The following is a 12004-nucleotide window of genomic DNA, read 5'->3' as shown; positions in this document are numbered from 1 at the left end:
TTCTAGGTCGGAACCATCCAGGTTTGGTGATGCTAGTCGGGGGTGCGGATGCTGGCAGCGAACGGTTGAAAAGCATGCATTTGGTTTTACAATGCCACAGATGTTTTAAGGGATTGTGCAATTGGCATGCTGACTGCAGGAATGTCAACCAGAAATGTTCCCAGAGAATTTAGTGTTCATTTCTCTACCATAAGCAGCCTCCAGAGAAGTTGGCAGGATGTCCAACCGACCTCACAACCACAGACCACGTGTAACCACGCCAGCCCAGAACCTCCACATCCGGCTTCTTCACGTGTGGGATCGTTTGTGATCAGCCACCCGGACAACTGATGAAAATTAGGAATATTTATGTTGGCAATAAAGCCCTTTTGTGGGGAAAAACTCATTCTATGCCTTTCTAGTCCCACCCATGTCTGCGCCCCTGCCCACTCTTGAAATCCATAGATTAGGACCTAATGAATTTATTTCAATTGACTGATTTCTTTATATGAACTGTAACTCAGTAAAACCATTTAAATTGTTGCATGTTGGATTAATTTTTTTGTTCAGTATATTTAACTAACTATTTAGCATTCTTATGGATTAGGGGTAGAAGCTGTTCAGGGTCCTATTGGTTCAAGCCTTGGTGCATCAGGTCTGTTTGCCATACCGCAGCAAAGATAAAAGTGTATTACTTGGTTGGCTGTAGTCTTTGACCATTTTCAAGGCCTTCCTCTGACACCGCCTGGTATAGAGGTCCTGGATGGCAGGGAGCTCAGCCCCAGTGATGTACCGGACCATAACCACTACCCTCTGTAGTTCCTTGCGGTCAGATGTCAAGCAGTTGCCATATCAAGTGGTCATGCAGCCAGTCAAGATGCTTTCAATGGTGCAGCTGTATAACATTTTGAGGATCTGGGGGCCCATGCTGAATCCTTTCAGTCTCCTGAGGGGAAAGAGGCGTTGTCGTGCCTTCTTCACAACTGTGTTGATGTGTGTGGACTGTGATAATTCCTTAGTGATATGGACAGTGAGGAACTTGGAAGCTTTTGATAGGGAGTTAAAGGGATATGTGACTGCATGCAGTATGAAGGAACTTAGCTGTAGTTTCGCGAGCCAATACTATCTAGCGTTAGCACAATGACTGGAAGTCTACAGGTACGGTAGCATTGTGGTAGCATTGACCTTTAAAGTCTCAATAATAACTAACTGATGATAAAGAAGCCGTCAGCTATTACGCCGGCACAATTGATTAAGTATGATCCCCTTTCCCCCTTATCACGGTGACTATGGAATCAATTGAACAAAGCCTGTATTTTGTAGGATGACTTACAGCCACGAAAGGCTCAGTGCTTCTTACAGTGACTGGCTCCTTTGTGAACTGAGCATCAAGGTTAGAGGTGCACGACACACAATCACGATGAAGAATAACTCCGCTGTCAGCCTCTGTTGACCGTGGTACGTGAGTGTGAGAATGTCATGCTTGACACGCACATGCACCCGAAGTCTCTGTCCATTTATGTGACTCTGTTTAAATCCTAGAATGAATCGTCAATTGCACAGTAACACTTCAGAAAAACAAATAATGCTTCTTATCTACCAACATTCTTTCCTCACATCTCACGATGAACTGTTTATATGTATTTATACAACGAGTGGGTCTAATCCTGAATGCTGATTGGTTAAAACCGCATTCCAGCCAGTGTCTATTTCATAAGTTACCACCGGCTAAATCTATGACGTTAAAATGCCACCCTCCCAGGCTACCATACGATGGTGAGACACGAACGTGTGGGTATGAAGTCATCTCACAGCATCCAGTCAGTCCCTTCAGGGTTATGGCTTTTCTTACATCCTAGTACATGTTGGGATTTTTTTAATAGGAAACATAAACAAATCATGTTGACAGCCTGTAAAGTGAGAGATTCTTCTCCCTGCTTCGGGTGAATAGGCTGGACAGAGGCTCTGACTGAGCCCTTAGCCTCTGGCACCGCTGGTACACTGCTCCTCCATGTGTTGCTCTTTATTTCTGATTTCCCAAAGCAATACCAGGTCAATCCCTCGTCCCAGGATAGACGGGTTTAGGGTGGAATTGGGGGGCAGAGAGTGGTGGGCTTGACCCCAGCGCTAAAGTAAGGTGCCAGGTCTCCCTTGAAAAAGCTATATTTTGACCTCAATGAGATAGGTAAAATAAAGATTAGGTTAAGTTATGATGTGTTGGGGTTTTCCTGGGTTATGGCACAATAGCTGGGGTGTGTTCAATGAGGTGAAATGTTCATAACATTTCAGACAGAAATATCGCTGACATGATTCCTAATTCTACTCAGCAGACAATTACATTTGTTCTTTACAATATATGTATCTGCATGTTGTGCATTACTGAATAACCTACTGTTTTCATCCCATTAGTTTCAATGCCAGGGAACCTGACCAGGACTTAGGTCTTTATCTCAATTTTGTCAATCCTACCAGAAAAAGAAAACATCAGTGACAGTGATGTCGTTTTGATTATGATCAGAAGTATAGAAATATAAAAAATGAGAGGGTTGTAATTTCAGAGCAAAGAAATAGGCACTGGGGATCTCTACTTGAAATTATTTCTTGATAGGCACTCCGCTTTCCCTCTTTATTTCCCTCCTGTCTCTTTATCTGCCCATCATATATAAATCATAATGCCTAATGTCTCTTTATCTGCCCCATAACGAAATCATAGTGCTGAAAGTGGCAAAGTTCTATTTTGCAATGTGTTTTACAATGCAAAGAAGCATCCTAGTGATATTCTCTGCTCTTGCCCAGTTGTTTTTGTTTGTGTGTGTGTGTGTGTGTGCGTGTGTGTGCGCGCGTGCACGTGTGTGTGTGTGTTTGTGTAGTGAGCAAGCTGTTCTAAATCATCGACATCTGGCCCAGAAGTTTTGCGCTCCTATCCTCAGGTAAACCCTGTATTTCCCCCATATCCCTTTTGTTCGGACTTCACTTTAGACGCCTGCGCTCATGTGCTGCAGCTGAAGGACCCGAGCGGGGCAGGCAGCGAGCCTTTGAAATGAATCCAAGGCCCATTTAACTTGTTCAATGCCCCTGGTGACTTATATAGTGCACTCCAGTGGATCAACCCTATTTTGGGAAGGAATTGTATTTGCCTAAATGGACTCTCAGTCAAGCTGGCCGAGCTGGCCTTTACATTCAATGAACTCCAGCTATACTGACTACAGGGTGCTAGACTACAGGGTGTTAGACTACAGGGTGTTAGAGTACAGTTCATTAAACTACAGGTCACTAGACTACAGGGTGCTAGACTACAGGTCACTAGACTACAGGGTGTTAGACTACAGGGTGTTAGAGTACAGTTCATTAAACTACAGGTCACTAGACTACAGGGTGCTAGACTACAGGTCACTAGACTACAGGGTGTTAGACTACAGGGTGTGAGAGTACAGTTCATTAAACTACAGGTCACTAGACTACAGGGTGCTAGACTACAGGTCACTAGACTACAGGGTGTTAGACTACAGGGTGTGAGAGTACAGTTCATTAAACTACAGGTCACTAGACTACAGGGTGTTAGACTACAGTTCATTAAACTACAGGTCACTAGACTACAGGGTGTTAGACTACAGGTCACTCGACTACAGGGTGCTGGACTACAGGGTGTTAGAGTACAGTTCATTAAACTACAGGTCACTAGACTACAGGGTGTTAGACTACAGGGTGTTAGACTACAGGTCACTAGACTACAGGGTGCTGGACTACAGGGTGTTAGAGTACAGTTCATTAAACTACAGGTCACTAGACTACAGGTCACTAGACTACAGGTCACTAGACTACAGGGTGTGAGAGTACAGTTCATTAATCTACAGGTCACTAGACTACAGGGTGCTGGACTACAGGTTGATGGACTATAGGTCACTAGACTAGTGTGTTGGAGTACAGTGCGCTAGACAACAGGTCACTAGACTACAGTGTGTGACTACTGGTCATTACACTACAAGTTGGTAGACTACAGGTCACTAGACTACAGGGTGCTAGACTACAGGGTTCTAGACTATATGGTGTTAGATTACAGGGTGTTAGACTACAGGGTGTTAGACTACATACTGTAGTATGTTACACTACAGGGTGTTAGACTACAGAGTGCTAGACTACAGGTCACTACACTACAAGTTGGTAGACTACAGGTCACTAGACTACAGTGTGTTACACTACAGGGAGTTAGACTACAGGGTGTTAGACTACAGAGTGTTGGACTACATGGTGTTAGACTACAGGGTGCTGGACTACAGGGAGTTAGACTACAGGGAGTTAGACTACAGGGTGCTGGACTACAGTGAGTTAGACTACAGGGTGTTAGACTACAGGGAGTTAGACTACATGGTGACAGACTACAGGGTGTTAGACTACAGGGTGTTAGACTACAGGGTGTTAGACTACAGGGTGTTAGACTACATAGTGGTAGACAACAGGTTGTTAGACTACAGGGTGTTAGACTACAGGTCATTAGACTACAATGTGCTAAATTACAGTGTGCTAAACTACAGTTTGTTACACTACAGGGTGCTGGACTACAAGGTGGTAGACTACAGGGTGTTAGACTACAGGATGTTAGACTACAGGGTGTTAGACTACATATTGGTAGACTACAGGGTGATAGACTACAAGGTGTTAGACTATAGGGTGTTAGACTATAGGGTGTTAGACCACAGGGTGTTAATCTACATGTTGTTAGACTACAGGGTGTTAGACTATAGGTCACTAGACTACAGTGTGCTAAATGACAGTGTGCTAAACTACAGTTTGTTAGACTACAGGGTGCTGGACTACAAGGTGGTAGACTACAGGGTGTTAGACTATGGGTGCTAGACTACAGGGTGTTAGACTCTAGTTTGCTGCACTACTAAGTGTTAGACTACATTGTGCTAGACTACATTATGCTAGACTACATTGTGCTAAACTACAGTTTGTTAGACTACAAGGTGTTAGACTACAGGCTATTCGACTACAAGGTGTTAGACTATAGGGTGTTAGACTATAGGGTGTTAGACTACAGTGTGTTAGACTACAAGGTGTTAGACTACAGGGAATTAGACTACAGGGTGTTAGACTACAGGGTGCTAGACTACATTGTGCTAAACTACAGTTTGTTAGACTACAGGGTGCTGGACTACAGGGAGTTAGACTACAGGGAGTTATACTACAGGGAGTTAGACTACAGGGTGCTGGACTACAGTGAGTTAGACTACAGGGTGTTAGACTACAGGGAGTTAGACTACATGGTGACAGACTACAGGGTGTTAGACTACAGGGTGTTAGACTACAGGGTGTTAGACTACAGGGTGTTAGACTACATGGTGACAGACTACAGGATGTTAGACTACAGGGTGTTAGACTACAGGGTGTTAGACTACAGGGTGTTAGACTACTTTCTGTTGGACTACATGGTGTTAGACTACTTTCTGTTGGACTACATGGTGTTAGACTACATTGTGCTAGACTATAGGGTGTTAGACTACAGGGTGTTGGACTACAGGGTGTTAGACTACAGTGTGCTAAATCACAGTGTGCTAAACTACAGTTTTTTAAATCTACTATGTGGTAGACTACAGGGTGTTAGACTACAGGGTGTTAGACTACATATTGGTAGACTACAGGGTGTTATACTATAGGGTGTTAGACTACATAGTGGTAGACAACAGGGTGGTAGACTACAAGGTGTTAGACTATAGGGTGTTGGTGTACAGGTCATTAGACGACAGGGTGTTAAACTATAGGTTGTTAGACTACAGGGTGTTAGACTACAGGTCATTAGACTACAGTGTGCTAAATGACAGTGTGCTAAACTACAGTTTGTTAGACTACAGGGTGCTGGACTACAAGGTGGTAGACTACAGGGTGTTAGACTATGGGTGCTAGACTACAGGGTGTTAGACTCTAGTTTGCTGCACTACTAAGTGTTAGACTACATTGTGCTAGACTACATTGTGCTAAATGACAGTGTGCTAAACTACAGTTTGTTAGACTACAAGGTGTTAGACTACAGGGTATTCGACTACAAGGTGTTAGACTACAGGGTGTTAGACTATAGGGTGTTAGACTACAGGGTGTTAGATTACATATTGGTAGACTACAGGGTGATAGACTACAAGGTGTTAGACTATAGGGTGTTAGACTATAGGGTGTTAGACTACAGGGTGTTAATCTACAGGTTGTTAGACTACAGGGTGTTAGACTATAGGTCACTAGACTACAGTGTGCTAAATGACAGTGTGCTAAACTACAGTTTGTTAGACTATAGGGTGCTGGACTACAAGGTGGTAGACTACAGTGTGCTAAACTACATGGTGTTAGACTATAGGGTGCTAGACTACATTGTGCTAGACTACAGTGTGCTAAACTACAGTTTGTTAGACTACAGGGTGCTGGACTACAGGGAGTTAGACTACAGGGTATTCGACTACAAGGTGTTAGACTACAGGGTGTTAGACTATAGGGTGTTAGACTACAGGGTGTTAGATTACATATTGGTAGACTACAGGGTGATAGACTACATTGTGCTAAACTACAGGGTGTTAGACTACAGGGTGCTAGACTACAGGGTGCTAGACTATAGGGTGTTCGACTCTAGGTTGCTAGACAACAGGGTGATAGACTACAGGGTGTAGACTACAGGGTGTTAGAACACATTGTGCTAAACTACAGGGTGTTAGACTACAGGGTGCTAGACTACAGGGTGCTAGACTAGAGGGTGATAGACTACAGGTCACTATACAACAGAGTGTTAGACTACAGTGTGGTCAACTACAGGGTGTTAAACTATAGGGTGTTAGACTACAGGGTGTTAGACTACAGGGTGCTAGACTACAGGGTGCTAGACTACAGGGTGGTCGACTACAGGGTGGTCGACTACAGGGTGCTAGACTACAGGGTGGTTGACTACAGGGTGTTAGACTACAGGGTGTTAGACTACAGGGTGCTAGACTACAGGGTGGTTGACTACAGGGTGGTTGACTACAGGGTGGTTGACTACAGGGTGGTTGACTACAGGGTGTTAGACTACAGGGTGTTAGACTACAGGGTGCTAGACTACAGGTCACTTGACTACAGGGTGTTAGCAGATGTTATTGGTCACATACACATATTTAGCAGATGTTATTGGTCACATACACATATTTAGCAGATGTTATTGGTCTCATACGCATATTTAGCAGATGTTATTGCGTGTATAGCGAAATAAATAAATAAATAGGAGCTAGAAGCAGAGCTGCCATGTCTGTCGGCGCCATCTTACCTATTACTGTTCTCTGACCGTGTAGCGGTGCGGGGGGGTTAACAGGTCACTGATGTGTTGAGAACGGGGGACAGCTCTAACCACCAGGCCCTAGTGACAGTCAATGTAATTAATACATGATGTTATTTGGACACACAGCACCATACTATCTGGGTTGTATTCATTAGGGCACGTTTAAACAAATGTTTTGGCAACGGATAAAAGAAAAATCAGCGTTCGTAATTGGACGAGTCCAAGTTGTCTGTTTTCTTCCGTTTTGGTGCCTTGTTCTCCTGTCTGCTTGGCTACACACGTTGTGATGTTAGTGATGACCGCATGCACACAATCCCACATCGCCTATACCGTAGTAGGCCTATTACATAAAGACCTATAGACAAAAGACATGAGAAAATAAATAAGCTCTGCATTTGCTGCTTGTGATGCATGTACAGTGCAGCACAGTGCAGTACAGTACAATGCAGTACAGTACAGTCATTCTGTTTCAGTGGTGATGTGTTATCAGAATATCCAAGTCTGCGATGCTTATTCTCTTAGCCCCATTAGGTGTCTTTTCAGACAGCATCTCTGGGCTCCATAACAACAATGCATTATAAGCAGAGGTGTCCATTGAGTTGACCACCATGCTTTCCCATGGGTGTAAACAGCAAATGCAAACACAACAACACGTTGTTAACTCAAGCGCTCATTGAATTATCTTTATATTTCCCCAAATATCTATAATACAAGCACGGAACATGTTGATTATATTCATGTTACACATGAATCCTGGACTGGTGGTTACTCCGATAATTATACAGACTATACATAAGGGGTCATGTGAGCTTGATGTGAAAACATGGACAGATGAGAGAGGCAGGATTCTGCGTTGGTTAAGATTCTGCTGTAAGGGGGTGAAAAGCAACCCAAGCGTACTGCCGTTCTGTTCCTGCACAATGTCCGTTGCGTCAGGGGGTCTGTACAGTGCAGGCTGCCCGGTTGCGGTGAACAACTAAAACTGTGTGGAAATAAAAGACAAGGTTTCAGATGCATGGTATACTGGCGCAGGGGGCCACACAAAGGCCAAGGAGTCAAACACAGATGAATTGAACCCGTTTATAAAGCTGCAAAACAGGACGGGATACTTTTACCATAAGCTTTAATGCGGGTCAGGCCTGAGATGTTGTTTAACATCTTTAATATCTTATTGTGTGGTGGACTCTCATTGAAATACTGCATTTGAGGACTATTTTAATGGGTGTATTGACCCAGAAAGTGATTCTGAAGACGAATATTGAGTAACACTTTATAAGCATTTATTTAAGTGATAATGCCAGAGAAGGTGGTGTTTGGAGGATACAGTTGAAGCCGGAAGTTTACACACACCGTAGCCAAATACATTTAAACTCAGTTTTTCACAATTCCTGACATTTAATCCTAGTAAAAATTCCCTGTTTTAGGTCAGTTAGGATCACCACTTTATTTTAAGAATATGAAATGTCAGAATAATAGTAGAGAGAATGATTTATTTCAGTTTTTATTTCTTTCATCACATTCCCAGTGGGTCAGAAGTTTACATACAGTATTTGGTAGCATTGCCTATAAATTGTTTAACTTGGGTCAAACGTTTCGGGTAGCCTTTCACAAGCTTCCCACAATAAATTGGGTGAATTTTGACCCATTCCTCCTGACAGAGCTGGCGCCACCATCTTTTTTGAGGACAGAGAGGCATTGCCCGTGCTGAAGAGATAATGGAGGTGAATGGGAGGCTATATCAATGACAACCCCCCCCCCCCAAGCTTTGCTTATACAGTACTATAGCAACCAAATAGGACCTTAGGCTAACTCAGGTCTGCTTTTAGGGTTGATAACCCTCCCATGTGTGACTGCCATGTTGATGAACCTTTTACGTCTCCCGATCTCTGTCTATCTCCCCTTCCATACTCTCTCTCTTTCCCTCCCCTCCTGGTAGCTGGTGAAGTCATCCCTAGGACAGGAGACTCAGGATGAGAAGATGGCCACCGTGCTGCTACCACCGGGTCCTGACAGCTTGCACCGGTTTACCTGGGAGTCCCTGGCTGCCGTGGAGCAACGGATCGCTGAGGAGGAGGCCCGGCGCACCAAGCACTACCAGGAGGACCTGGGAGATGTGGAGCTGCCCAGGCCCCGGGCCGACCTGGAGGCCGGCAAACAGCTGCCGCGCATCTTCGGCGACATCCCCAACGGCCTGGTGGGCGTCCCACTGGAGGACTTCGACCCGTTCTATTTCATGAACCAGAGAGTGAGAAGGGGGTGGGAGGGGTTCTCGAGGGGGGCTGTGGGTGGGTGTGTGGGTGTGTGTGTGTCTTGAGTGTCCTTACACTTATGTGCTTGGATGCCTGAGAATATCAAACTTGTATCCAAGTGTGTGTCACTTCTTACATCACCACTGCCATCTCTTTCCTTTGTGTTTTCGACCTCCTTGAAGGATGTCCTTTTTAGTGCGACTCCAATTACTGGAATCTTCCCGTGTTCTTTTATACATCTGAACCAATTTCCTCCTCTGATGTATTCACAATGACCATCCTTATGAATGCTCTGAAATGGTATGTGTGTGTCTGTGTTTGTGTGTGTGTGTCCTTGTGTGTATGTGTCAGTATCAGTCCTAATGGAAACTGGCTGTGGCCAGAGCCTTTGAGGAGGGGTTGAAAGGATTCCCCATGCCCATGTTTGGGCCCTGTGACTGATCCTTTGATTCAGGAAGTGTGCGTGAGTGTGTGTGCGTTTGCAGGATGTAAAGGAAAGGACAGACTGATGGATAGCAGGACAGACAGACAGACACAGACAGACAGACAGACACAGACAGACAGACACAGACAGACAGACAGACAGACAGACAGACAGACAGACAGACAGACAGACAGACAGACAGACAGACAGACAGACAGACAGACAACTCTGTCTGTTTCCCTTACACTCTTTCTTCTTCTTCTACTGCTAGCTCTGTCTGTTTCCCTCACACTCTTTCGTCTACTTCTATCACTAGCACTGTCTGTTTCCCTCACACTCCTTCTTCTTCTATCACTAGCTCTGTCTGTTTCCCTCACACTCCTTCTTCTACCGCTAGCTCTGTCTGTTTCCCTCACACTCCTTCTTCTTCTTCTATCACTAGCTCTGTCTGTTTCCCTCACACTCCTTCTTCTTCTATCACTAGCTCTGTCTGTTTCCCTCACACTCTTTCTTCTTCTTCTATCACTAGCACTGTCTGTTTCCCTCACACTCCTTCTTCTTCTATCACTAGCTCTGTCTGTTTCCCTCACACTCCTTCTTCTTCTATCACTAGCACTGTCTGTTTCCCTCACACTCCTTCTTCTTCTTCTATCACTAGCTCTGTCTGTTTCCCTCACACTCCTTCTTCTTCTATCACTAGCTCTGTCTGTTTCCCTCACACTCCTTCTTCTTCTTCTATCACTAGCACTGTCTGTTTCCCTCACACTTCTTCTTCTTCTATCACTAGCTCTGTCTGTTTCCCTCACACTCCTTCTTCTTCTTCTATCACTAGCACTGTCTGTTTCCCTCACACTCCTTCTTCTTCTTCTTCTATCACTAGCACTGTCTGTTTCCCTCACACTCCTTCTTCTTCTTCTATCACTAGCACTGTCTGTTTCCCTCACACTCCTTCTTCTTCTTCTATCACTAGCACTGTCTGTTTCCCTCACACTCCTTCTTCTTCTTCTTCTATCACTAGCACTGTCTGTTTCCCTCACACTCTTTCGTCTTCTTCTACCACTAGCTCTGTCTGTTTCCCTCACACTCCTTCTTCTTCTTCTATCACTAGCACTGTCTGTTTCCCTCACACTCCTTCTTCTTCTTCTACTGCTAGCTCTGTCTGTTTCCCTCACACTCCCTCTTCTTCTACCGCTAGCTCTGTCTGTTTCCCTCACACTCTATCGTCTTCTTCTACCACCATCTCTGTCTGTTTCCCTCACACTCTTTCGTTTTCTTCTACCACTAGCTCTGTCTGTTTCCCTCACACTCCTTCTTCTTCTACCACTAGCCCCTTTGTTTCCCTCACACTCCTTCTTCTTCTACTGCTACCTCTGTCTGTTTCCCTCACACTCCTTCTTCTTCTACCACTAGCTCTGTCTGTTTCCCTCATACTCCTTATTCTACTGCTAGCTATGTCTGTTTCCCTCATACTCCTTCTATCACTAGCACTGTCTGTTTCCCCCACACTCTTTCATCTTCTTCTACCACTAGCTCTGTCTGTTTCCCTCATACTCCTTATTCTACCGCTAGCTCTGTCTGTTTCCCTCACACTCCTTCTTCCTCTTCTACCGCTAGCATTGTCTGTTTCCCTCACACTCTTTCATCTTCTTCTACCACTAGCGCTGTCTGTTTCCCTCATACTCCTTCTTCTACCGCTAGCACGGTCTGTTTCCCTCACACTCTTTCATCTTCTTCTACCACTAGCTCTGTCTGTTTCCCTCATACTCCTTCTTTTACCGCTAGCTCTGTCTGTTTCCCTCACACAAATTATTCTTCTACTGTTAGCTCTGTCTGTTTCCCTCACACTCTTTCGTCTTCTTCTATCGCCAGCACTGTCTGTTTCCCTCACACTCTTTCGTCTTCTTCTACCGCTAGCCCTGTGTCTTTCCCTCACACTCCTTTTTCTTCATCTTCTGCTAGCTCTGTCTGTTTCCTTCACACTCCTTCTTCTTCTACCGCTAGTTCTGTCTGTTTCCCTCACACTCCTTCTTCTTCTATCACTAGCTCTGTCTGTTTCCCTCA

General features: G+C 44.7%; 1 protein-coding gene across 2 annotated transcripts in view; it reads left to right on the top strand.

Moving 5' to 3' along the window:
• Window positions 1–12004, top strand: part of LOC112232686 (sodium channel protein type 4 subunit alpha-like) — a 216767-nt gene that overhangs the window by 26452 nt on the left and 178311 nt on the right. For both annotated transcript variants that reach the window (XM_042298800.1, XM_042298799.1), the window contains exon 2: window positions 9207–9515. In XM_042298800.1, the coding sequence (XP_042154734.1) occupies window positions 9249–9515 (267 nt within the window). In that variant the 5' untranslated portion in view covers window positions 9207–9248. The remainder of the gene's footprint in view (window positions 1–9206; window positions 9516–12004) is intronic.

Source organism: Oncorhynchus tshawytscha, linkage group LG16 (genome assembly GCF_018296145.1).
Source record: "Oncorhynchus tshawytscha isolate Ot180627B linkage group LG16, Otsh_v2.0, whole genome shotgun sequence".
NCBI classification, from domain to species: domain Eukaryota; kingdom Metazoa; phylum Chordata; class Actinopteri; order Salmoniformes; family Salmonidae; genus Oncorhynchus; species Oncorhynchus tshawytscha.
This window is presented reverse-complemented; position numbering and strand designations above follow the sequence as displayed.